Source organism: Canis lupus, chromosome 16 (assembly GCF_011100685.1).
Source record: "Canis lupus familiaris isolate Mischka breed German Shepherd chromosome 16, alternate assembly UU_Cfam_GSD_1.0, whole genome shotgun sequence".
In the NCBI taxonomy this organism is placed as follows: domain Eukaryota; kingdom Metazoa; phylum Chordata; class Mammalia; order Carnivora; family Canidae; genus Canis; species Canis lupus.
The window spans coordinates 41,847,741-41,875,558 of NC_049237.1; the positions used below are offsets into that span (position 1 = coordinate 41,847,741).

The following is a 27,818-nucleotide window of genomic DNA, read 5'->3' on the forward strand; positions in this document are numbered from 1 at the left end:
ATACCTATAGATACAACAGGTAAACCCGTGACTACTTTATCAATCAACTCATTCTTCTGCATATGTGCATGCAATGCTAATACCATGATAACCTCTTGGACATGGCAAGAAACAAAAATACTTATGGATCAACAAAAATTATAATGTCTTGATAATTTTACAGCAGAGACTGTTCTTCATGTATATGGTATTTTAAAAAGTTTGGATGCATGAATGGCATATGGGGCAACAAATTATTAACAAGGTTAACTGTATCACCAGTGAGCGCCATGTTAGCTGAGGTATCAGGCTTGATGTTACAGGATGCCCTTTGGCAGGAACTGGGGTCTACACTAGATTAGGCATGTTAATAAATCCTAAGAGTTCTTCTTTCCTTCCTTTAAAAGAAAAAATCAAAACTTCCTGGCAATTCAAAGCACTCATATATCCAGATGGGGGCTTCACCTTTACCTTCCCCTCCACAGTGAGGTAATGGTGTCTCTAGAAGAAAACTGACCCAAACCAAACACCAAAACCCGAACAAACAAAAAAGTAAACAAAGAGTTGCCTCTAGACTCCCTGTTGTCCAGAGCTGGTTTGAGCTTGAACGAGGCACTCAGTTACTCAATAATGAATCACTCATAACTAGGGGACAGAGGACAAGGGACAAGCACCGTGAGGCAGCTGGCACAGTCAAGAGCAAAGTACAGCAATGGCTGGGATCACTGAGGCTGCCTTGTCAAACCCTGTCCACTTGGTGAGACTCCTGGCTACCAGCATCTGTGTTCCAGGGCTGGGCGAGCACGGACTTCCGGGGAGACTTGTCATGGGTTGACATCAGTGCTCTGGCCTAGGGGCCTCAAACTCAGCTTCATTCATATTTTTCATAACATTTGCATTTATCCAACCAGATTAATTTTCTGAGAGCACGACTTTTCTATCACATTCTACTTCACGAGAGAGATTAAGAATTTAGAAAGAAAGTTGAATTGCCCTAAGGTGGTTAGCTTACATATTCAACTGCTTTGGGCATAAAGACACCAGCCTAGAGTTGGTGATATATTCAAGTACTGATTTTTACATGATTTTAAAATTCTTCCTAGATGGGTCAAGATTCACAGATGCCTGAAACAGAAGCCTAATTAGTTTGTTGTGATTTTTCCAAGGACCCAAATGCTGCTTTATGTTCCTTGAAAAAAATGTTCCAGAAGGCAGCAACAGATAAGCCTCAAGCAAACCCACAGAAGAAAATGTAACCTCTTCTACTGTCTGCACATTTCCAAGTATCTTTAAGCAGCAGCTAAAACGACTCCACAGTTCTAGTTCAGAGCTCAGTTCCTATGCCACAGACATTGTTCTATTGGGTAAAACTCTGAAAGAAACATACCAGTTTCTCCATTTTCATTAACTTGATGTCCTGTTGATGTAGTTTCTCATTCTTGATCTCCAGCACGGCTTTCAGGCTTTCTAACTCTTGCTCCAGATACATGAGCTGAGGGTTCTTCTGGAACAGACACAACAGAACACAGCTCTGACTGACTGCTTAACACATGTTGTTAAATTCTTAATAGAAAGTGTATTTGATTAGATTTAGAAACTGGGCAAACAAGTAGCAAGAGACTTTCTTACAGCAGCTTCAGAGAAAGAAGTGGAAAAAAGGGTTAAGAACCGTAATCTCAAAGGCTTTGGTTATAGGAATGAAATTAAACATTTCATCTTTGAAAACAAACATTTCACTCATTCATCAGAACTTAACATGGAAAAATATTGGTCGTACCAAGTACTTTACTGGAAGAGAAAAAAACCCATTGCTCACAATACAAAACAACTTTGGCTAGAGATGAAGCTATTACAAGTCCTTTACTGGTGTTTGGAGGGAAAAAGGGAATCATTGTTCTCTCTCAACAAAGTCAGTAACTGATCAGGAATGAAAAGGCAGTCCATTTATAGGGTGCTCTGCAAAACAACAAAATGACAATAATGTCCTGTGTCTTTGGGACTTTTATTACGATGGGACTATATTGGCCTGGCCTATACTTCTTTTTTATTCTGTGACCTGACCCCTATACGGCATAGAGCACATGCACTGCGAAAATTCTGTCCAAAATAAACACCACATAAGGGGAGACATCCTCTTGGAGCACACCACCAGGGTGCAATCCTGACTCCTTGTTTTATTTATGGAAATCCAAGTGAACCATTCAAAACATACAAATTGATAGCATCAGATCTACTGATCAGCTGTTTAATAGGGATTTTCTCAGACAAGTGTCAATAGTGTTGATCATCCAAACTATCCTGCTGGGCAGTGGTTAATGCTCCGGATCAATCCTTAAGGAAGATCAGGGAATGGGTCCTCGCAGATTACTTATTCAAACCCCTCACTTCATGGGAGATAGTGAGTTCCACAACTCAGACGCCCAGATCTGGGAACATGCCAGAGCCAGAAAGTGCCAGAGCAGGCGTAACACCCAAGCCTGCAAATCCAGGGCTCGTTCCCAAATTTCAGAGGTCTCAAGTACTGCCATCCTTTTACATATGGTGTTCCGCCCTCCCCAGAGGTAGCAAATCCCATCTTGTTTTTGTTAAAAGGGGACAGAATAATCACTCCATCCATTTCTAATATTGGGGCATTCACAGCCCTGTCCCCACAGCAGCTCTGCCGACTTCCCAGCCAGCCTGTGCCTGCTTCAGATGTGCTCCCACAGAGGTCAGGCATCAGGTAACCCTGCTTTCCTCAATCTGTTTCCGTTCACTTTCAAAAGCTGCTGCAGTTCCAGGAAGCTCTTTAAAATCTGCTTCTGGAACCACTTGAAGGTTTACACCCTGCATGTAAATCTAGAGATTTTTTTTTTTTTAAATCGCTGCTTTGTCTAAGAATCTTCCAGAATAAATAGCTTTGAAGTTTCACTGGAGATGATCTCATCTAATCTAATTGTAATCAAGTGTCTAGAGGGTGTCCTCCAAAGACATCAGCAAAAGATTTCACTCAGAACCCACATAGACGTACTTTTCAAGCTGGCAGATTTTAAGTGGCAAAATAACTTTGCTTCTGCAGTTCCGTGCACAAATATATGGAATGGAAATGGTGGTGGAGATAGAAACAGAAAAGAATTTCTTTTTTCTCAAAAGTAAGGTGGGGGCGGGGGAGTAAGGATACAAGTTGCAAGAGAAAGTTGAGCTTATGAGATAAATTTGTACTTTTTCAAAAGTGAGGATTATCCATAGGACATACCGTTCAGACATAAATAGGAACACAGTGCCTACACATATTACAATATGTATCAACCTAGAGAACATAAGCTGAGTGAAAGAAGCCAGACAAAAAGGCCACACAGAGCAGGATTCTATTTGTATGAAATGTCTAGAATAGGCAAATCCATGGAGATAGAAAGTAGACTGGTGGTTCCCTAGAGCTGGGGGCAGGGAGGACATGGAGTGTGGAGAGGAAGGGGTACAGGGTTTCTTTTGGGGATGGCAAAATGTTTTGAAAGTAGATAACAGGTGACTGATGCGCAGCTTGTGATCCAGAACTGCACATCTAAAGAGATGAATGTCCTGATATGTCAATTATATCTCAATATACCAGTTAGTTAAAAAAAAAAAAAGTGTAGTTTTCCCATGATACCCTAACTCTCATTGTCAGTTTTCTTGTTTTCCTGTGGCTATCAGCTTAGGCCACTTGCAATGTACTGAGCTTCATCTGTATGTCAGTTCTGAGGCTTTCTAAAAAGACACCAGTAAACAAAGAAGCCAGTTTAAAAAAGTCATTCTGCAAAATATGAAAAGGACCCCAAACCCATATCATTTCTCTAGCTACTGAACACTTAATTGACCCTCCAAGGCAGCTGAACAGAAGAAAACTCAGTAGTGATGGAGAAGCACACACAACTTACTAAATTTGCTTTCTCTCTTGATAGTCTTTTTTGTTCTTCTGATTTCAACTTTTCATTTAAAGCATCATTTTCACTCTTCAGATCATTGATTTGTTTCTAAAACAAACAATGAAATGTGGAGCACAAGTTAACAGGCAGAGACCAGAAACATAGCAAATGTACACAGAAACACTGCCCAAACCACACAAACCTCAGGAATGAGGGTATTTTGGGGAAGCAGGTGTAAATAAGATTTACCTACCTCCAGCGATTCCTGCTTTTCGTGAAGCATATCCTCAAGTGATTTCTTTTCCATTTCATGGCTTTTCTTGATTTCTGGAAAGAAGGGATTTTTTTGGAGGCAATGACATCCTATGAGATCATTGTATTCAATAGTTGTTAAAGCACGTAGATCTAAGAGTTGATTATGAGGCCGTATGACTATGTTACTTTATATTTGTAAGATGCTTTTAAATGAATTAAGCTAGCTATTCTCCAATTAGGCCTATGATGGGAGGAACACAGATACTTCCATTTTATGATGGAGAGCACAGAGGCCCAGAGGCCACAGGATACAGCATGTCCATCTCAGGTGTGTGGGCCTCAAACACTGGCCTTCACACTCCTGCACTCGAGTTCCTGTGCACTTTTCCATTTGCTCTTCATGAATCAAACACAAGTCTAAAGTTGAACCCAATTCTAGCAGGAAGGAAGAATGACAATGTTTACTAAATATCTACCCTGGGCCAGTCACTTTTACATATTATCATCTCTGACTTCATGTGACAACTCTATTTTTCTGATGAGAAAAGCCTTTGCCAAAGGCAGGCCAGCCAGTTCTTACCCCATGTCTACAGGCTTCTTCTATGGGACAAGCAGAGCTAAGTGTAATAACTTCCACTACCCTCTGTGTTCTTAAAGAAGTGGCTCCTTCTATTCCTTCTACTTCAATCTTTCTAATTATGATAAAATAATTTTTTAAAAAATTATTTCTTAACTCAGCAAGTGCCATGTTCTTTTCACAGCATTGTCTGTTGTGCAAGACTACTGGCAAGCAAGTGTTGCTTAGCATGGGTCCTTTACCATGTCCAGGATATAAACTAACACTTTCAACTTCCCGCAACTTCAGGTGGTAAAGAACAACCACTGCCAAAAAGACCTTTATGTTCTATAAAAGTTAGTCTCACATCTTAAAAGGCATTTGTGACAAACTATTATTTGCATCCGAAGGGGGAAAGGGCATCTGCTTACAATGAACAGTGCAAAAAGAAAGCAAAAACATTCCCAACTGAATACCACAGGGTATTCTCTGGAAGGGAAAGTTATGAATCATTTCCATTTTAAAACATATCATGCTGTTCCATTAGATCTGATTCTATTAAAAAAAAAAAAAGAATTCTTGCCTGAAAGGGAGGTTTCATAGGCCTTCTTTAGTAATTCAATCTTCTCTGAGTGGCTAGCTTCAATCTCCAACTTAGAAGTTTCATGGGCAGCATTTAAGTTGTCGAACTAGAAGCAAAAAAAAAAAATAGTTTACCAGTAAAATTAAAAGTCTTAAGTTGAATAATAAGCAGCAGTATTAGGACACTTGACACATAAACTTGCGTTCAAGTTAAAAGGCTGCCTGACAATATGGATAGAACAACCCAAGCTGGATCTGTCACTCCCAATTCTCCACTCTCTCCTCGCTCAGGAACACAAACACACAGGTTCTCCAGGGTTCACTGATGCAAAAGGCCAAGTTCATCATAATTAATGATATGTTTCACGGTGATAGGACCACAGAAGATCCATGCCTGTCATACTGGTCTTCATATCTGCAGTCCCTGGCACGTGCCCAGCATATAGTATGCACTCAGTAAATACTTACTAAATGGAGAATTGATTTTAAAAGGAAGTGAGAAAATTAAAGAGAAGCTTATGATATACTATTAAATGAAAAATGTGGGTTATTAAGTGTCAGTTTAAAAAAGAAGAAATGCAAACCAATCATGTAGCAGTATAACATCAAAAGGGATTACTTCCAGGTAGTAAGGAAGGTTTTTTTTTTTTTAACTTTTCTTTTTTTCTTTCCTTCTTTCACTCAACATTGCTTTGATCCTAAGAAAAAATCGAAAAACCTCTTTTCACTTATTTAAATAAAAAGAAGTTCAAAGGAAGTTCTTCATCAAACAATTAGAATTCAAATAGTCATGACCAAGGACATGATCAGACTCCAAAGGCACAGACCTGCTCTTGCAATTGAGTTTTATACTTCTCTGCTTCTTCAATATAAATATTCTGGAACTTTTCACATTCCCCGGTGTAAAATTCTTTAAGCCGATTCTCTAGCTCTGATAGATCGGTCTGGTGCTGCTGGTTCAGCTTCTGGACAAATCCTTCATAAGCTATTTGCAACTCATTCTTGGCTTTTTCTAATTTCTCACAGGTAGATGAAGCAGTGACTAAAAGAGGGGAAAAAGGCAAAAAAAAAAAAATTCATCTGCTGAATATCCTAAATTCACCACATTCTCACATAGTTGTGAGGACTCTGGAAACATTAGCACAGTACTCTGAGTACTTTGTTGTCTCTTGACCAGATTTTCAAATATAATGGTATAAAAGTGAACGATAAATAGGAACAAGAAGAAATGGTCACTGGCAGCAAAATAAAAGCCCCATAACCACAAAATAAAAACCAAAACCAATACCCCTTTTCGACCCCCTCACCCCGCCTAACACACAACCATCTAGCAAGTAGTAACGTTAGTACTTGAAAAGAACCAGGTTTCCAAGGGAGAAGCACCCTTTGTGTGTTGACCGATCAGTGCAGGGGCCATAAGGAGGGGAGGCTCTGACTGGCTGAGGCGTCTCTAAGGCTGAAGAGCCTGTAGGGAGAAGCTAAGACACAAGGGGCAAGGAAGATCGGAGATAAGAAATAAATGGATTTTAAGCTTCTACTTAATTTAAGCTGATTTCAAAAATACAGTAATAAAAACAAAGTATTAGAGTATGTTGAACACAAATCACCAGAGCATACCAACTTTAGAAAGAACACATTTTAAAAGCTACAACATAGGGGTGCCTGGGTGACTCAGTCCCATAAATGTCTGCCTTGGGCTCAGGTCATGATCTCAGGGTCCTGGGATGGGACACCGCATCCGGCTCCCAGCTCAGAGGAGCGCCTACTTCTCCCGCTCCCACTGCCTGTATTGTCTCTGTGTGTCAAATAAAATCTTTATTAAGCTGAGTGGGAAAAATTAGAGAGGAAGATAAACCATGAGAGATTCCTAACTCTGGGAAACAAATGAAAAAAAAAAAAAAGGTTGCAGAAGAGGGGGTGGTTGGGGGGATGGGGTGACTGGGTGATGGCCACTAAGGAGGGCACTTGATGGCATGAACACTGGGTGTTCTATGTTGGCAAACTAAATTTAAATAAAAAATAAAATCTCCCAAAAAAAGCTATATATAAACATATCAAAAGGGTATTATTTTTAAAGACAAAGTAATCTGAAAAACATAATTTAAAATCAGATCATCTTACCTCTTCATCACCACTACTGAAAACACATAAGGATTAACAATACATTGCAGAACTTGCACATAACTGCATACCCACTCACACTATAATAAATCCTGGAAGATCTCTATCATTTCCCAGGAAGCTTGACTTTTGATTTTCCGACCTTCCTTTACCGACATTCAATACAGGTGAAAGGAGTGCTACTCTGTCAGGAAGATGCAAGTTCTCAATATCCTAAAATACCCATGGACTAATATAAAATCAGTACCAGTAAGTCAGCTGTTAGTCCTCACCTCTCTTTTGGTAAGGATTATATATTTCTGCAGCTGTGGAAGGAGTAGGAGTTTTAGGGCAGAGAGAAGGATAGGTTAGCTTAATGATCATTCTACTTAAGTCATGTGAACTGGCTGGTTCCTGGGATGAATTTCCAACAACGAGGTAGACTTGTTTTCTGGGGAATATGCCATGTGGCAGTAGAAATATTAGTCATGTGTCCCCTACTGGGATTCTTTCAGAGGCAAAATGGACCGTCTTGAATAATGGCAAGGATAGTGTCTGCTGAAGAGAACCACTGAGATTCAAATAAATCTATAAATATTTATTGAAAGGGAAAGGAGCATTAAAAAAAAAAAAAAGAATAAAACTACTACTCAGTGACTGGCACAGAATGAAGCTCCCTACACATTATACGATCCTCCCAGAAGTTCTGTGAGAACCTCATCACTAAATGAACAAGGGAGCCAACAAAGGTTAAGTAGTTCGCCTATAAGCACATAGCTAAGTAAGTGGCAGAAGCTGGACTGTGGTAAGCAGTTTGGATTCTGATGGTCTGCACCCAAAGCCTGTGCTTTCTCCCATCCCACCCAGCTGTTTTTTTGTGCTAGAAACTAGTGAGAAACAACATGGAGCTCACTGGGAAGCTCACAGTCTAATTGATAAGACAAGACATATACTTTTGAGAAGCAACAATACAGGGCAGTACCTAAGGATCCAATAAATGGCCCTCAAAGTGGTTTACATCCAGCTGGGATGGTCTGGAAGGTTTGGTAGCATATTAAAACAAATTTTTGTACAGTTGTGGCAAAATATATACAACATAAAATTTACCATTGCAAATCATTTTTAAGTGTATGGTTCAGTGGCATTAAGTACACTCACACTGTTGTGCAACCATTGCTGCTATCTCCAGAACTTTCTCCCTTCCCCCAAACTCAAACTCCCTACCACTTAAACAGTAACTCCTCAATCCCTCCTCCCATGGCAATTATTTCTACCTTGTCTCTGCGAATCTAAGCACCTCATATAAATGGAATCATACTGAATTTGTCCTTTTGTGCCTGGCTTATTTCACTCAGCATCACGTCTTCAAGGTTCATACATGTTGTAGTACATGTCAGTATTTCCTTCCTTTGTAAAGCTGGATAATATTCTATCATATGGATAGCTCACATGTTGTGTATTCATTCAGCTGTCAGTGGACAGTTGGGCTGCTTCCACCTCTTGGCTACTGTGAATGTTCCCGTTATAAACACGAGCACACAAATATCTGTTCAAGTCCCTGCTTTCAATTCTTTTGAGTATGTACCTGGAAGTGGAATTGCTGGGTCAGCTGGTAATTCTGTTACTTGAGGAACCACCATCCTGTTTTCCATAATGCCTACACCATTTTATGTTCCCACTAGCAATGCAAGACAGTTCCAGTTTCTCCACATTTTCACTAAAACTTGCTTTCCTTTCTTCTGAGCCATCCTAATGGGTGTGAAATGTCATCTCTCTGCGGTTTTGATTACGTCAGCACTTTAAAAAACTGAGCCATAGGATTATAAATGCCATTCTGATACTGAGAGTGACAACTATTCTACCGTAAGCAACGGTGGGAGATGATGCAGTCAGTGTGCCTTGGGAACTAGAACGTTCATGAGGCAGAACAATGGGAGATGAGACCCAACAAGGTAGATGGGGGCCCAATTATAGAGGCAATCAAATGCACCATCACTGACAAGCAGTCCTGTGGAACTAAATTTTGGAAGTTCTTTCTTTTCTTGAAAAGAACTTAATGAAAGATAATGACTATGCTGATGGTCACACAAAACTCTTTCCACTTTTCTTTTTTATTGTATTATTCACAATGATTCAAGTAGGCAAATGTTTAGGGGCGTCTGCGTGGCTCAGTAGGTTAAGCATCTGCTTTGGGTTCAGGTCATGATCTCAGTGTCCTAAGATTGAGCCCTGCATTGGGCTCCCTCCTCAGCCGGGAGTCTGCTTCTCCCTCTCTATTTCTTCCTCCCCGCTTGTGTGTGCTCTCTCAAATCAATCAGTCAATCAATCAATCTTTGAAAAAAGTGTTTTAAAACTTAAAGACAAATGCTAGTCAAGCAAGTACACACAACACGAGCTTCCATTAACCTTCCACTAACCTTCCCAAGTACACAAACAAAATGACAGCCCCACATGCTTTTGTGTGTGAATTCCACACACTATATGAAAGTAGCCAATAGAAAAATATTCTGCAAGCAGTCAGTAAATACATCAAACAACTTTCTAGTCAGGGCACTCCTGGTTTCATACAGCCTTTTCACTTAATTCCATTGGAATTTCAAATGTCAAAAAATAAAAAGTTATAGTATGCTTCCAGCTGATTTGAATGTTCCTTAATAGAGACAGAATGTCTAAGGGAACCTAAAACTAGACGATCTTGTATGTGAAGTTAACAGTATGTTACTTCTGCTGAATTTTAACAGATTTATTTGTAGTGAAACCACCGTCAGTTTGAATGTATACCTATGGTGCAGACTTCAAAATCAAATAGGATATATGGAAATCCTCTCACATGAGCCACTGTTAAAAAAAAAAAAAAGGCGGGGGGCACCTGGGTGGCTCAGTCAGTTAGTTAAGTGTATGCCTTCAGTTTAGGTCGTGATCTCAGGGTCCTGGGAACGAGCCCCCTTGCATCACTGGGCTCCCCAGGGAGTCTGGGGAGTCTGCTTCTCCCTCTCCCACTCATGCCTGCTCTCTTTCTCAAATAAATAAAAATCTTTAAAAAAAAAAAAAAGAAAGAAAACAAAACTTAAAAGTGTTTACATTTGGTTGGCCACTGTGAGCTAAGTGAAGCTAAGTGAGCTAAGTGAAGGGAAGGGGAAGGAAAAATGGGTCAGAATGGGAAGCAGAGGATTTACTGCTGTTAGTACAACAATCCGAAGCGCAGGCCCAACCCCAAGCAGTGACATCAGCCCACAGCTGTGCACAGACCTTTGCTCTGCTACTGGCTTGGTGTGCCATGTGGACGACAGCTGGGCTGAAATCATCCCTCACACAAACAGCTTTACTTTGAATTAATTGGCCCCGGGCTCCTGAAGGATCATTTTTATTTGGCATAAAGACTCATGAAGTACTTTTTTAAAGGACATCCATGTAAACATCACATCAAGGGGTCTGAGTGCTCCTTTGCTGCCAGACACACACTGTGCGGGGAACCAGGGGGTGATGGATGTGACCCTCTGGCTTTAGTCATGGACTTTTTTTTGTGCTTGTGACAGTTTAGGAGAGATTACTAATGCCACCCGTGCTTGCTCTTACCCCTTGTTCTCAGCCTTGTCTCTTCCTCAAATACTCTCCAGAATTCCACTCCCTTTCAGGCAATTTATCAGGTACCCAACAAAAGCCAAAACAAGAGGAGATCTTTCAGAATTTCCAGTAAGCAAGCAAGGAGTTTTCACAGTGTTAGGTAATACTGTTTCAAGAAGTTATTGCACAAATACAAAGTCCATATAGTACAAAGTATTCTTTTTGTCCTGATATTTAAACATTTCTATTAGGTGATTGTTAAAAAGCCTGTCTGTGATGAAGGATGCCTGGTGAAGAGCTGAGGAACTGTAACTTTTGTACACATGGGTCAACTACAAAAGCCCTCTCCAGCAGTCCACCTTAGAATGAGAAAGAATTTTCAGAATTAGGAAAGAAAGAAACTAACTCATTTACAAGATCAGCCCTAAAGCAGGAGGCCATGTGACAGAAGTTGACATTTTCACCCTGGGACAAACCAAGCCTGTAAAGAATTCTAGGCCAGCGACAAAACAGGAACAACAAGGTTTAAGCATATATAACTGATCAAGGAAAAAATATTTCAGAAAAAGTGAAGTGCTAAAAATTTTCTCTTTTCATATAATTATCTGGATGACCTCTAGAAAAGGCCCACTGTCATAGTCAATTATAACCACTGAAAAATAGAACTGGATTCATCCTGGGCCCTTTAGCTATTAGTCCTGAGGAGCAGAAGCACAGCCATTACCTAATTAGTCCTTTCTGACAGGGGAAGGTTAGATTTGTATTCTCTCCATTTCATAAAGACCAATTTCCCTTTGGAGATTGATAAATGTACTGTTTACAGAGAAAAGCATTACACAACCATGGCCCTGAAGTTGTAATATTCTTCTGCAATGATACAGAGCTTTCTTCACTTCTATATCTGGGTAGCATGCTTCATCATGAGACAACCCAAAATATTTTAATTCTCAAGAACATAAATAAATGACTTAATAGAGCTGGAATAATTAGGTTTAATTCTCAGTCACACCATTTACCTGCCATGTGATTTGAGCAAATTACTTAAGCTTCCTAAGCCTTTATTTCCTCATTTTTTTTTTTTTTGAAAAAATGGAGATAATATTAGTACTTCCCCTGCAGGATTAGATAAAGTAATACATGTGAAGCACCTGACCCAGTGCCTGACCAGAGTCAGGACACCATAAATGGTGCTGTTATTATTATTCCTGGTCTTGCAAAAGTCCACCAGTTCAAATGTGTTTGAAGAGTCCTCAAAGGCACGCTTGAGGTTCCATAACAGAATGTGATAGTTAAAAAGCAGCCTTGCGGGTCCCTGGCTGGCTCAGTCAGTTAAGCATCTATACCTTTGGCTCAGGTCATGATCTGGGGGTCCTAGTTTGGAGTCCTGCATTGGACTGACTACTCAATGGGGAGACTGCTTCTCTCTCTGCCCCTATCCCCTTACTTGTGTACTCTCTCAAATAAATAAAATCTTTAAAATAAAAAAAAAGACTTGCTTGTCTAGTATTCAAATACACACACACATACACACACACAAATGCACACACGATAGAGCACTATAATACCCACCCCACTTCCAATCTTCACTTCCTATTGCTCTTAACATTGGGTATAATAGAACTTTGCCAACTTTTAGATGATTTTATCTAAGCTGGACATAAAATCTAAAAAAAAGGAAAAAAGGAAGAGGTAAGGTCATATGGAAATCATACCAATTTTCATGATGCCACATAGGAGGTTGTAACAGAAAAAAAATAAATAAATAAAGAGGAGAATAAAAGGACTTCATTCCCCAACTAGACAGTCACACATTCTCTAGGTGCTTCCGGCAGGCCTGCTATAGGTGCCACCTCTTCTTTGAGCCGCGTTCCCCTTCTCTGCACTAGCTATGAGAGAGATGAGATGCTTTTGTCCAGTGTTTCTTGCCTGCTTTGGGTCCCTCTCTCTTTCTGGCCACTCAGGACGTAAGGCACCTGCTTTAAGTGCTAGAGACCTTTACTCCTTTCAGCTGGACGACTTTCTTACATCGTATAAAAAAATAAATTCAAAATGGATGACAGACCTAAATGTGTGATAGAAAGCTATCAAAATCCTAGAAAAGAACACAGACAGGAATCTCTTTGACCTTGGCCATAGTGACTTCTTACTAGACATGTTGCCAGAAGCAAGGAAAACAAAAGCAAAAATGAACGACTAGGACTTCATCAAGATAAAAAGCTTCTGCACAGCAAAGGAAACAATCAACAAAACTAAAAGGCAGCCTACGGAGTGAGAAAATATTTGCAAATGAGCTATCTTATAGAGGGTTAGTATTCAAAATCAAGAACTTATGAAACTCAACACCCAAAAAAACAAATAATCCAGTTTAGAAATGGGCAGAAGATATGAATACATTTTTCCAAAGAAGACATCCAGATGGTTACACATGAAAAGGTGCTCAACATCACTGATCATCAGGGAAATACATATTAAAACAATGTTGAGATACCACCTCACACCTGTCAGAATAGCTAAAATTAGCAATACAGGAAGTAACAGATGTTGGTGAGGATGCAGAGAAAAGGGGAACCCTCTTGTGCTGTTGGTGGGAATGCAAACCAGTACAGCCACTCTGGGAAACAGTATGGATGTTCCTCAAAAAGTTAAAAATAGAACTACCCTATAATCCAGCAATTGCACTAACTAGATATTTACCCAGAGGATACAGAAATACAGATTTGAAGGGGTACATGCACCCCAATGTTTATAACAATATTATCAACAAGAGCCAAGTTATAGAAAGAGCCCAAATGTCCATAAACTGATGAATGGATAAAAGGAGTGGTGTGTATACACACACACACACAATGGATTATTACTCAGCCACCAAAAAGAATGAAATCTTGCCATTTGCAACAATGTGGATAGAACTAGAGGGTATTATGCTAAGCAAAATAAGTTAGCCAGAAAAAGACAAATACCATATGATTTCATTCATATGTGAAATTTAAGAAACAAAAAAGATAAACACAGGGGAAGGGGGGGGGCAAAAGAGCAAGAGGCAAACCATAAGAGATTCTTAACTACAGAGAACTGAGTTTTGATGGAGGAAGGTGGGTGGGGGATGGGCTAGATGAGGGGTGGGCATTAAGGAGGGCACTTTCTGTGATGAGCACTGGGTGTTGTATGTAAGTGATGAATCACTAAACTCTACCCTTGAAAAAATAAAAAAATAAAAAAATAAAAATAAATAAACTCTACCCTTGAAACCAATAACACACTATGTTAACTAACTACGATTTAAATAAAAATTTGAAAAGAAAAAAAAGTACACACTTTTCAGGGAAATACAATTGCTTTTAAAAAACTTTTAATTGTGGAATAATTTTACATCTATAGAAAACTTACAAAGATAGTACACAGAGTTCCTATACACTCTCCACCTAACTGTCCTCAAATATTAGCATTTTACATAATCATGGGGACATTTGTCATAATTAAGGTTTTAACACTGGAACAATACTAGTAACTGTACTATAGACTTCATTTGGATTTCACGAGTTTTTCCACTAATGCTTTTTTTTAAGGAAAAAATTTTAGATTAATTTTAGATCTTCAGAGAAGCTGCAAAATGCAATAATTTCCAGATACCTCTCACCCATTCTTCCCTAATAACATTGCACGTTACCAAGGGACATGGTTGGAACTAAGAAACCAACCTCGGTACAATATTATGAACTCAACTCCAAATTCTGTCCCTTATTTCTATTCTAGGATCCCATCCAAGACACCACATCGCCTTTAGTTGTCATGTTTCCTGAGTCTTCCCTGGTCTGTGAGGTCTTTCCTTTTTTTCTTCCCCATAATGGAGTCAGGCGTCCCTCAATTTTGGCTTGTCACATTTTCTCTGCACAGTCCACTGACCCAGCAATTCCACCAGTAAGAATTTATCTTATATTCCCACATATATAAAATGAAGATGTTTGAGGTTTTTCACTGGAGTACTTCCATAACAGCAAAACATCAGAAACAACCTAATGTCCACTAGGAAGGAACTGGTTAAATTAACTGTAGTGTATCCATACAATGGAATGTTTTCCAAAAAATAAGATTATTTAATAGTTCTTTAGACTGGTAACAGTTCTTAAAGTTCAATATATAAAGAATGTTAAGTGTTGAGAAGCAAGGTGCAGAAATGGGTGGCTCAGTGGTTTAACGCCTGCCTTTGGCTCAGGGTGTGATCCTGGAGACCCGGGATCGAGTCCCGTATTGGGATCCCTGCATGGGGCCTGATTCTCCCTGTGCCTGTCTCTGCCTCTCTCTCTCTGTCTCTCATGAATAAATAAATAAATCTATAAAAAAAAAAAAGAAATGCATGTATAATATGCTCCCAACTGTGTATAAAAGTAAAGGGGAAACAAATATGTAACTTATCTTACTTCTCCTGTACCCCAGCCCCAGAACCATGAATGGGAACACTATACTTTACCACAGTAGCATAATTACTTCAAAATATTATTCTTATTCTACCAAGGGCTATTTAGTCATGACGCACTCCCAGGAGAATGCCTATGTAGGTTACTCTCTTAAACCAGGGTCTCATCTGTTTAAAATTGAAGATAGTAATATAAGTGAATAAGGTCATCAGTATGCCATTTTTAAGTAGTAAATTGCTACTTAATAGAGGGGCAGTAGCTACTTAATAGAGGGGCAGTAGCCTACAAACCTCAGGGTAGGGACCTAGACTATCCAACAGTGGGAGATTCCAACTTCCCGCCTCTCAGTTCCCTGGGGAGCAAGGCAGGCGGAGCACATACCACCTGCTTTGCCAACCTTACTGTTTGGTGATGGTTTTGTAGTCTTCACAAACTGTCTGCAGAGTGATCAACTCACAAGAGCTCCAGTTTTGCTTTCCAAAAGGTACTACTTTTTCATATGATCAAGAAATTTGGCAGTCATGAGGCAGACCGTGGTCTCTTTCTAAATTTCGAAATGAGCCACAGATGGCTTTCTGATAGCTATTGGGACTTCTATGAACCAACATGAACTGATTTCAAAAGCCCCTCAATAGTCATAACTTATGAGGAATTTGCTTTTACAAAATGCCTGCACTCTCAATTCTCCCATAACTCATACCAGTTTACTTTTAAAATTCAGTTCGTACTTTACAAAGTGCTCTCATGCCTATGATTTCATGTAATAGTGTTTTTGAAGTTAATAAGATATTTTCTTAAATCTCATTTTCCTGGAAAGGGAACTGAAGTAGCAAAGTGGCAGAACTGTGTCCAGGACTCCAATCCGTTCAACCTTTTCAATGCGGATTCCACAGCGCAGAGCCCAGAACCTGACCTGCATGGCTACTTTCTCAACTTTAGATGCGTAATAGAGAATTTAATCCATACATATTCTAAGCCTGAGAGTCTTAGGGCTTCATTCTCTTGTGCAAGCTAGAAAGACTGACTGCAAGATAAGGCAGGTAAACAAAACAAATCTTTTTTTACCCCCATTCGAATAAGATTAGTCCTGACAAAATCTTACTCGAATGGGGGAAGATGATCTGGCCCAGCCAGCTAATCTGGGTACATAGGAGCCAGCTGGGCCTCCATGGAGCCTCTGGTTCTTCCTGCCAATATGAGTCTGAAAAGGCTTTGCTGTTTTTCAACTTACCCACTGGCCAACAACATGCTGCAAAACAGATGCTCTCATAATCACAGCAGTAACATTCCATGGACCAATGAAAACATTTGAGCATGAAAGTGGATCAGAGATGCAAGCCTGGCTGCGTAATTGCAATAATGTTCTAAGCTTCAGGCCTGAGAAAAATCAGTTAGGACTTTAAAGAAATCGCATTGAAATAAAAATAATAAATGTAATGTTCATTTGGAAGCCTATGTACAAGAATGGACTCAGTTCAGCTGGTGTTATTTGGAATTACTGTTTACTCTCTCATTGTGCTTATTTGATTTGTATACACTTTAAATAAAAGAAACAACATTCTGGACAACCCGTGTGGTGTCAAAGTATAGCCCACAGAGCACCTACAAGATAATCACCTTCATGGTCATTAAAAGTAGGTTGCTGGGCTCCATTCCCAAGCCGCCTGAGTCAGAACTGTGAATCAGCATTCTAACCCAATCTATTTTATTACACAGTGAAGTCTGGGAACCACTGTTCTGGACAAATGACATTAAATTAGTCCAAACTGAACCTATCAAAACTGGACAAGGACAAGTTAGGACAAGGAAGAGAACAAGGAAGACGACTTCATAGGCTTTGAAAACAGATAACCTTGGGAATGCCGTGCATCTGTATAGGTGACTTGTACATGACCTTTTACTTACAGACACAGCCAGCCAAAGGCTGAGTTTGGGATAGATGGATATGGTTGGGGAAAAATGAGCTAAGTCTCAGGTGGTATCAAAACTATCCTCAATTGGGACACCTGGGTGGCTCAGCAGTTTGGCGCCTGCCTTCAGCCCAGGGTGTGATCCTGGAAGACCTGGGATCGAGTCCCTCATTGGGCTCCCTGCATGCAGCTACTTCTCTCTCTGCCTATATCTCTCACTCTCTGTGTCTCTCATGAATAAATAAATAAAATCTGAAAAAAAAAAAAAAAAACCTATCCTCAACTCAGTGAGAGAAAGAATTCTCTTTTGGTAGATGGTTGGTTTTCATTATATTAACCGTTTTTTCATTAAAGTCCACTTCAAAAATCACTTCTGGAATGCTGTAACTCTTAACTTTAAAGTTAAGTCACTGTAAAGAGTTCTAAAATTACTTTAAAATACACAGGCTGTTAGGCCAAGACATTAATTTTGTAAACAAAACTAATGAAAGAATTAACACATTCCACAAGGTGTATGGTAGCCTCAAGTTCATAGACACAAGTGTTGATTAGACAATTTATATACTGTTTCTGGCAGAATCAAGTCACTTTCCTCTGATAATAACAAGTCCTATTTTAATCTAACAGTACTTCTTGAACTCTTGAATCAAATAAAAAGATTCCAAAAGTTGCTACCAACACAAAGGAGGATTTATATCACATCATTTTCTGATCTTTCAAGTATTTGCATCATGCTTTTCCTGTTACCGTGAATAGGAGTTTGGACCTACCTATCCTAGGTCCTTATCCAGGCACTTTGCTCTCTAGCTGTTTGATCTTAGGTTACTTCACTTTCAAACCTCAGTTTCTTTTCCTTCCTCTTCCCTCCCTTCCCTGTCCTGTCTTTTAATAAAATACTAACCAGCAGGTTTAGAGCTGAATATTGCTGTCAGGAAAGAGTTGGCATTCAATAAATGTTACTGCCTACTCAGCTCATTATTTTTATATATACAGGAAAAAATCAACTGGTCTTTTATATAATTATTATGGGAATTACTGTAATTCTTAGTGAATTAAAGGTTCAAATCCCATTTGTGTCATTAAATAGAAACAATTAGGATAAATGTATAGAGAAGATGTGCATTGTCTGAACAGCTCAGTAAAAACCATTCTAAGTTTATATGAATGCCTGGGAATAAAGGCATTTCAAAGTTTTGAAATCTAGTTCACTTGACCAGATATTTAAGTCTCAGTAGGATTTAGAAGAAAAAAACTTAAATAAAAATAGATGGAAGGCTCTAAAAGGGATATACATTAGCTATTAATTCTGATGGCTAAAGATTTTGAAAGAAAATACCTTTTCTTCATTAATTTAGATAAAAATAGGACTCTAATGATGAACATTACCAAAAAGCAGTAGGAACCTTCAAAGATCATAATTATGGTTCTCTATTATACCTGGTTTTGATCCAATACAACTCCTAAAAAAATCATTGATGTGTTTATCCTCTATCTCAGAGGCCAAATGCTTGCTGTGCATAACAGACCATTAAACTGAACTGTTATCTATTTCAAGGGCTGACACTTTCAATATGATCTAACTGGGGTGCTCAGACATAATTATAAAATGTTTCCAAGAGAATTACAGCTTGCCTTACTTTATATTACTATTCATTCCTAAAAACATACATGTTATTTTTAAATGGTTTACAGGAAAACAATTGTACACAAAAACCACTATTAGAATATTATAAGGATAAAACCAACTTTCTTTGGTTACCATCTTTAATGTGAAAGTCATTCATTCACTGAGGTAGTTAAGTGCCAGGCACAAGGTATCGGCAGGTGGAGCAGCAAATGTGAGGGAGATGCTGCCTTTGCAGGGTTCATGGCTCTGGACTGTGAGAGGAGGTCTAGAAACAACCCTAAGAACAGAGCATCCTGAAGGACACAGAAGGCACAAGTAACTTGCTTGAAAGATGAGGTAAAACTCAACTGAAGCTATGGTATTTTAATTAGGACTTAGCTAGGTATTGTAGCTAGTGAGGAGTTTAAGAGACAAAAATAGAAAGGCAGTGAAAAAGGAGAGAGCATTTCAAGCAGAGAGGATAACATGTGCCAAAGAGGTCCAAGGAGGTATGAATGGACTCATGGCTGGGGCATGAGGAGGGGAAAGAAGGTGTAAAGAAAGGCAAAAGAATGTCCTGACATCCTAAAGTTGGGCTGGCAGGTTCCAGTCAAATCATACATGGTGCCTATAGTATATCTGAACTTTTTGTCAAAGCCCAAATTAAATCATTTATGTTTGTTAAAAATGTCTAGTATAGGACAGATGTGAGATTTTAAATACAGTCCTGGTAGCACAGAGGACAGAAGCAGTCCTGGAGCAAGGTGACCTGCTGGGTGACCACTGGAATATATTTGGGGTGACAAATTATGAGGCTTAAATTAGAACAGCAGGAGCCAGAAGGCTGAGGAAGGAAAGATTCAGGCGATACTCAGAACACAGATCATTATCATGTAGAGGATGGAGGAGAAGGTGTGTGATACTTTAGGTGGTGAGTGAATTATCAGGTCACTGCAAATGATGATGAACAGACCTTGAGGAAGAGGTCTGAATCAGGAGACACTGCAGGGGTTCTAGGAAGCAAGGGGCTGGAGAGTCAGAAAGGTCTGATTACATTGAACTGGCTCTCCTGGAGGCAGCTCTTCACTAGGCAAAATGTATCTGCAGCTTGAGAAAGAGAGAACTAGAAAAATAAATCTGTACATCATCACCCTATAGGTTGTAGTTAAAACCAGGGGAATAGATGGGATAACAGCAGATGATGAAACCCTCGCTCTAACACTACAGGGGCAAGTGAAATTAAGCTACATCCACTCACTAAGACTTTCTCAAGTCATTCAGCATAATCTAATAAAGATTATAAGGCAACATGGCAAAGTGTTTGACACAAGCTAAACAGATCAGAATACACATAAAATAACATGGATAAATCTCAAAGCCATTTTGCTTATGAAAAAAGCCAGACACAAAAAGACGAGAATGCATGTTTGTTTATATGAAATTCTAAAATACACAAAACTAACCTATGTGATAAAAATCAGATCAATATTCGCTTCTGGGGAAGGAGGGGTGTCATCCTCATCTCATGAGATTTTCTGAGAGGACAGAGACCTTTAATACCTTGATAAAGATGTAGGTTACAAGAGTATATGTGTCAATAAGTATTCTGTTGTTTGTAAGTCATACCTTCATAAAAAAAAACTGAAGATATAAAGTCATAAATATTCATATAAATAACCAAGAGAATATGCAGAAATAAAAGCTCTGTCAGGGGTACTAAAACCATTGGCTATTTTCCTTTCACTTTGCAATTTTAATTTCTGCACAACGTCCTTAAATAAAAAGAAATTTTAAAACCCTCAAATACTTCAAATGCCCATAAATATTTATCAATTACTTATGAAAATGAAAAGCTTATATATACGGGTTTTTTTTTTTTTTTTTTTTTGCATAGGAAGAAGAAAAGAATCTCTGAAATTAAGCAATTTACTATCTGAAGACAACAAGAAAGCACAAGATTAAATAAATACATGATTGTAAAATACAGAGGACTCCTTGGAGGGAGGGGAGCCTTGCGGTTTTGTTCTGAGCTCAGTTGGGTGAACTTGGCCGTAGAGGACACTTGTGAGACTAACGAGTGAGACAACAGAAAAGTCGGTCAATGGAGAGGACAGGTTGGAGGCAATTAGATTCTGAAGGTCACTATCACAGACTCTACTTGGGTTTCATTGCTCCTAAGTTTCAGCTGTTTTGTGTTTTGTTTTGTAGTTCTTAGTTTGGGAACCTTGCCTCTGTTTTCATAGAGAAGCAGAAGAAACATTATTCAACGGGAGAGTGACACCAACAGCCCCCACCCCATTATTTTGGAGAGAAATGGTGGCTACTTGGATGACGGTGATGGTAGCAGCTTTCTCGAAGTGCCTGTGGTGGATGAGGCACTATGCCAGTTGCTTCATACAGACTATTATTTTACCAAGCTCCATGACAATCCAGCAAAATATATAATAACTTCGCATTCCCAGTGAGGAAACTAGGCTCAAAGAAGTCAAGCAACTCCTAGCTGGGGATACACAGACAGAAATCCTAGACTATGGACTCCATCCTTACTGCAAGCACTTCTACTGGGCGAGGAGAGAATCAATCTTGTCTCACTGCCATTGGAGTCTGAAGACAAAAAAACAAACAAAACAAAACAAAAAAACAAAACAACAACAAACAAAAACAAAACCCAACCCAACTCAAGGGATTTCTAATAATACTTGGTCTAATTTCAATTCCTTACTGCAGTAGTCACTGCCCACAAAATAGCAAATGTGGGCAATTGCTACACAGCTGTAAACTGCACACACGTTAATACCTACTGTTTACTAGTAGGTAACACTCGGTGCCAGGCACTTTACAGTGAGTTACTTCCTCATGAACACCCCTGAGCAGATAATTTTTAGTGCCATTTGACGGAGAATGAAATTGGGACTCAGGACCTGTAATGTCACTTGCTCTATGTCACTCAGCCACTGAAGCTTTGGACCTAGAGAGTGTGGCCACACAGTCTAACCACTTTAAACTACTGCCTCGGGATCCCTGGGTGGCACAGCGGTTTGGCGCCTGCCTTTGGCCCAGGGTGCGATCCTGGAGACCCGGGATCAAATCCCACATCGGGCTCCCGGTGCATGGAGCCTGCTTCTCCCTCTGCCTATGTCTCTGCCTCTCTCTCTCTGTGTGACTATCATAAATAAATAAATAAATAAAAATTAAAAAAAATCTTACAAAAAAAAATAATAAACTACTGCCTCAAATTATAAAACTGCATTTCCAACTTTGCTCTGTAACCTATAGTCTTCCATTTCAGCTGATGCTACACACAATCCCACCGGCAGCTTTCCGAGTATCTGTCCTGGATGGTTTCATCAGAAGAACTACATAAAGGCTTCTCTTCTCTCCCCTCACAGGACTGAAACCATTCCCAAAATGCTTTTCGTAGTTCCTTCAGCAGTTCTACCTCATGACCCTGGAGCATGGTCACATTCCCCCTTGTCCTTTCCACTGACAGACATTCCCACTGTTGTCTCACTCATCACCCTGACAAGAGTCCTCTACTCCTGGAGTCACCCAGCTCCCACCTGGGTGACTGAACAATAGGCATAGGCCACCCACTGCATCTGGATACTCCAGGGCACACTCTCCTTATCACAGATGAGGTACAAACATGGCTACTTCCTGTCAGGCTATGTGACCAACTGGAGGTGCTAAGGACCTGGGTCCCAATTCAAATCATTTAATTGAGCTGTCCACTAAAAGGTAAGAAGAGGATCCCCCATTCAAGCAGCATGAATGAGAACAGTGTTCTGCTGGCGTTTCTGCCTCATTCTGGGGAGAGGCTGAAATGTGAACCATCAGGTAGGCTCATCTCCACCTCCACTGGGCCATAATGAACTCTGAAACACATACACAAAAAGGCTTCTTTCCTGACCTGCTCACTCTATATCCATTACGTTATTTAAGGCACAGACAAAAGCAAATTAAGTTGCTCATCTGGGTAATCAAGTTAAGTAACATGGCAGAAAGCCTTGACCACTACAGCCAGGAGGCTGTTTCTCAGCTGTGATTTCCTTGAACTGTATCCCCTAGAACTCACAAGTCTTTGGGGTCCCGAAGTTTCATTTGTATTAAAATTACTTTTCTATAAAGAGTTCTTCATTTCCATAGCCTAAAATAAGGTCAGGAGAAAATGAAGCCCCAGCTAGGTATTAAGAACCTGGAGGGTTAGCTAGGAGTTCAGGGCTGCCTCCTGTTGGAAGGTGAAGAGGGATGAGGAACAGGGACAGGCCTTGGGCCCACGTTCATGGCTATCTGATCTTTGCCTTGGTGAGGGTGGAGTGCTGCAGGGGCAGAAAGACCTCAAAACTTCAAGTCCAGCAAATTACATCTACAGTGCTGAAATTCTAGTCTCGTCCAAAGAAAAGTGAGCAGAGCTTCTTTTAGAACTGGACAAACACAATTTTCATCTCTGGCTGTTGCTTTTGCATTATTTATACACATCGCTACTCACACGTTAAGAGGAAGCTGCCAGCATACATAGAAATTGCAAAGGGCAAGGAACCCAGCCTTTTAATGAACAACTCCAGACCTGGCTGAGGCTAATGCAGGAAGCTGATTCTGTAGGGCTGAGGTGCCCGTGGCAGACAGGGGAATCCCAAGACAGCTGGCTCACTCCAGCACAGCAGCTGAGGTAGGAAAAGGCAGTCCTGAATCTGTTGCATGAGCCCTGAAGACCCCTCCAGGAGAGACCAGAACTCAAATGGAGCTCAGCCTGGGAAGAGCAGCAATGGGTGATGAGTGCCACAGACATCAGAGGCACAAGCCTACCAGTGCCCCTACTTGGGTCCTTATTCACCACCAGCGCTGTTCATATTGTGACATTAGCACAGAATAGGCCTTCTTTAGACAGGCAACCCTGGATGCATTGCATCCTTTTTTTCTATATACTCACTCCTAGCAAAGTGCCCTGAGCAAGTGTAATGTGAGTGCCATAATCAGAGAAGGCATTTTCTCACCATCCTTCTATATGGACAGAGGTTCAGAAAAAAATATGATGGGATTATCTAACAGGAACCCACACAATCACAAAAATCACTCTGTCCCTGCCTTCAGGAAGAGCCATGTTTTGGTCATCAGAAGCTCTGCTAGGCTTAGTCAGATGAGTGCCAGGAATTCTGTGAACTTGAGGTCAAGCTGCCAAGATTCAAAAGAAATGTTGATATTAAGTGTTTGCACAGATACCAGAGTGGGACAGCTAACAACTGCCAGCATGCAACTCCAGCCACAATGCAGAGAGGAAAACCAAATTTTCCATTCGTCCCCTCATCTTATAAAACTTAGGCAGAAAAAAAAAAAAAAAGGCTCTTACCTAGCTCTCCTCGAAGGTTAACAAGTTCTTGAGATAGGGTTTTGTGTTGTTTCAGTGCTTCCTCCCGCTGCAGAAAACACACATCAAGTTACTAATGTTTTCAAGAGGGTCCCTTTCAGTAAGGCACACATTTGTTATCACCAGGAAAATGAGACTCAGAACGGAGAAGCCAAGATATGAATCATTTAGGCTAACAGTTTGTGTTGTAAAAAAACACAGATGTCCCTTAGTTGTTAAGGAAATTCATGTTTCAAAAAATCTTTATTTTCTCAGGTCCCCATGAAACTTTCGTTTGAGGCACTTTTAAAAATATTTACTTTGAGCCATGCTTCATTGCTGATTCGCAGAACCTTTCAGCAAATGCATACTTAAGTCTTAATGCATTCTCCTCCTCCAAGGGCAATAAAGCACTAATCAGTTTAAGATAAATATTTAATGTTCTAAACATATGCACTTATATGCACTTTGTCCTGTATTTGCAAATAAAAAAGTTTCATTATAAGGTCAATCCTTCTAAAAAGAAGATAGAAGTTTGTGGTTAAGCTACAGCAAAAAAGGACCCTTTAAAAAAAAAAGGCAAAATTAAACTAATTTTACCCCGTTCCACATTATTTTTCTAAGGATTATTATATTTGGGATCAGCTATGATTGTAAGGAGATGTTAGAGAAACAAATCAAAGAAAATCAGGCAACTGTTTCAGTATCAGAAAAAGCTATTTATCCTGCAAAAAAAGAACAATTTCCAAGTTACCACAACTCAAAGCAATCTCTCTCTCTCTCTCTCTCTCTCTCTCTCTCACACACACACACACACACACACACACACGCACACGTATAGCAATAGATACAGTTTCTTAAAAGGTAGATTCCCTACCATCAGGGCATGACTGAGAAAAAAAGCAGGATTCAAAGCTCTTTGAAAATGCCCTTACTAGATCACCCAAGACGGAGCTCCCGCCGCATCTTGATCACACTATTGCAGAGATCATGAGACCCAAGTCTTTTGCGGGCAAAAGTTGCTTGTCATTCAAAGCATTCCCCCCCTAATTCCAGACAACCTCTGCCTCCGTCTCTGACATTCTTCCAGAAAAGCACTATAAGCAAATACTAATTACCCTTGTTGCTGCACATGGAGCATAGAGGCACATTTTGCTGCTGGAGCAGCCCATTTCCAGCTTCTGTCTCCAACTGCCCCCACCCCCCGCACTGTCCAAGAAGTGCACAGGTGGCCACACCACCCACCGGTCGGTCTGCCTACATTCAAAGCTCTACCAGGAGGAGCGCCATTGGTCCTCGGGAACCTTCCTTCCCGTCCTGCAGGTTACCGTATGCCTCTCTCCTGGCAGAAGCTGATTCTGCAGCCTCTGCCTTTGGCACGAGCAGCCTGCGATTACTTAAAGCCACAGCCCTTCATTTATGAAAAACGAGAGCCAGACATTAGACTGATCGATGGCCACTTACTTAAATATCAGCTGGTACAGTGGAAAGAAAAACTGACCTCCTCTGCCTGGATGATGGAGTTATTTTTAGATTTGTGAGCCTTTTTAGTCTCCTCTTTAATTGAGGACGTTAGATTATCACACTTACTAGGAGAAAAGAAAAACTTGTTCTCCAAAACCTGTGGACGAGAGGAGCCTATGAACTAGGTGAAGAGCAATCCAAGTGTGTGTTTTGTGACTTACAATTGAAAATGACATTAGGATGCAGCGCATGGTGTTTGCCACGAAATTTAATCGGGATGCTTTAGAACATGGTCCGCTGGTGTTTATAAAGGTAAAGTGTGAAATGCTGATTTGAGAGTTGGGGATCAGATAACCTTCTAAAGCTTTTACTTTGTGATGGTCTCTTACTAAAGACCTAAGGAGGTTAACAAACAGTCACCAACGCTGTCTTACAGATAATTAACAGTGATGAGATTTAAGGAACACTTCTTCATGAGTCCATTTTGCCATTCTTGGGATTCTAGATGCTTGATCTTTAAAGTGAAGTATTACATGGTTCTGAAATCCCAAATCAGTGAGTCCCAGTTTTTTAAAAATGAACAAGTCAGGAGTTTTCTAATGTAGAAATTAAACTGAGGAAAATCAAGCTGGATAAAATTGGAAGAAAAGTATAGAAAAATGCATACAATACACGTTTCTCCTGATCTCATAAACTTAAGCCTTAATTTTGTTTGCTTAGTAATCTAGGTCAAGTAAATATAAGCAAGTTTTGTCACTCAGTGTCAAGAAAACTAAAAGACAGTATAATACCCATAAACAATCCTGCAACACATTAAGAAACTTGCTTAAAATTCCCTTCCCAACGAGAGTTAATTTTCTAGTAGAAGGCAAAGCTGCAAGAAGCTAAATTACTTTTCAAACTTCCAGAAATGTGAAAAGTGAGGACTGGAAAATTAAGTTGGTATATCATTTCCAGGAGTAATTTTGTGAAAATGCTTACATCTTAGCTCAAATACATACCATGTGATCTCTTGGCTTATTAAAGAGATTTCTGGGGACAAGGAATTTCAATCCACGTGAACATTTCCCCCCAGCTCTACTGTGCTCACCCTCCCTGTACTAAAGCCCAGAAGCCACTGATGTCTCTCTCCCAAGCTCTGTCAATCTGAGTACATGGTGGCAGGAAAGCCGGGAGGTCATCTCTGTCTCTTGTCTAAATGGGTTGTTCCAAACTCAGTCACGTCTTCCTAAGGTGTCATGAATCTATCACACTTTTTCTATTACTGCTACCTCCACCATTCATTCCTGTACTAGTGAAAGCAACCTTTCCCACGACCCTGCAGAGGGCTGCTAGATCAATGTCCCATATTCTTTGTACACATAAATGCCCTTCCTCACAAAGAGTATTCCATGGAGTACACGAAAAAGAAACTTTACCCTAGTTCCATGAACCTCAGTGTTCCACTACCTGTTTAGACTCACATCCCTTCCTGTTTTGGTCAAGTCATGCTTGCCATGCGTGTCCTATCTCCACAATCTTGGATGCATGGTCTTTATCTGACCTGTTATATAAACTTTCAGGGAATACTCCATGTCAACCATAGTCACCATCTCCTTCCCCCCAAAGCCTAGATAAGACATTTATCTTTCTGAATTGATTGGCAAGTTATTACTCTGTACCAATTAATCAAGGACCATTCCAAATGCTAGGGAAAACATGGAGGAAATTTAAGATCTGGTTCTCACCTTCAAGAAGCTTGGGATGGGGGTGCCTGGGTGGCTCAGTCAGTTAAGGGTCCTGAGATCCAGTACTCTGTTGGGCTCCCTGCTCAGTGAGGAGTCTACTTCTCCTTCTCCCCCTCTGCTAGTTCTCTGCCTCTCACATCAATAAATGAGTGTTTTTTTTTTTTAATTTAAAAAAAGAAGCTTGAGACCTAGATAGAACTAAAATGTCCATACTCAATTCTTCAGTCATCACTCAAGGCAGATGACCTCATCTGGGGGGAAGCAGTACAGAATAATGGAAAAACCAAGGGCTTTATATATGATCCTATGTGAAATGCCACCTGCAGTGCCCACACCATAGTAAGTGTCAGCTTCTGCCTCTCTTTGGGAGCTTGCCCTTTAAGATACCTACCCTTCAGTTGTAGATGATAAAAACACATTTTGTCACTTAGG

General features: G+C 40.1%; 1 protein-coding gene across 7 annotated transcripts in view; it reads right to left on the reverse strand.

Moving 5' to 3' along the window:
• MTUS1 (microtubule associated scaffold protein 1) overlaps positions 1-27,818 on the reverse strand; it is a 165,513-nt gene that overhangs the window by 4,925 nt on the left and 132,770 nt on the right. For 5 of the 7 annotated variants that reach the window (XM_038560268.1, XM_038560267.1, XM_038560266.1 and 2 more), the window contains 6 exons: positions 24,199-24,265; positions 6,084-6,298; positions 5,258-5,363; positions 4,117-4,190; positions 3,876-3,971; positions 1,367-1,483 (listed from right to left, as the gene is read on the reverse strand). In XM_038560268.1, the coding sequence (XP_038416196.1) occupies positions 1,367-1,483; positions 3,876-3,971; positions 4,117-4,190; positions 5,258-5,363; positions 6,084-6,298; positions 24,199-24,265 (675 nt within the window). Of the gene's footprint in view, positions 1-1,366; positions 1,484-3,875; positions 3,972-4,116; positions 4,191-5,257; positions 5,364-6,083; positions 6,299-24,198; positions 24,266-25,313; positions 25,448-27,818 lie in introns of those variants that run through there. The other 2 variants (XM_038560272.1, XM_038560269.1) reach the window with 2 other exon arrangements.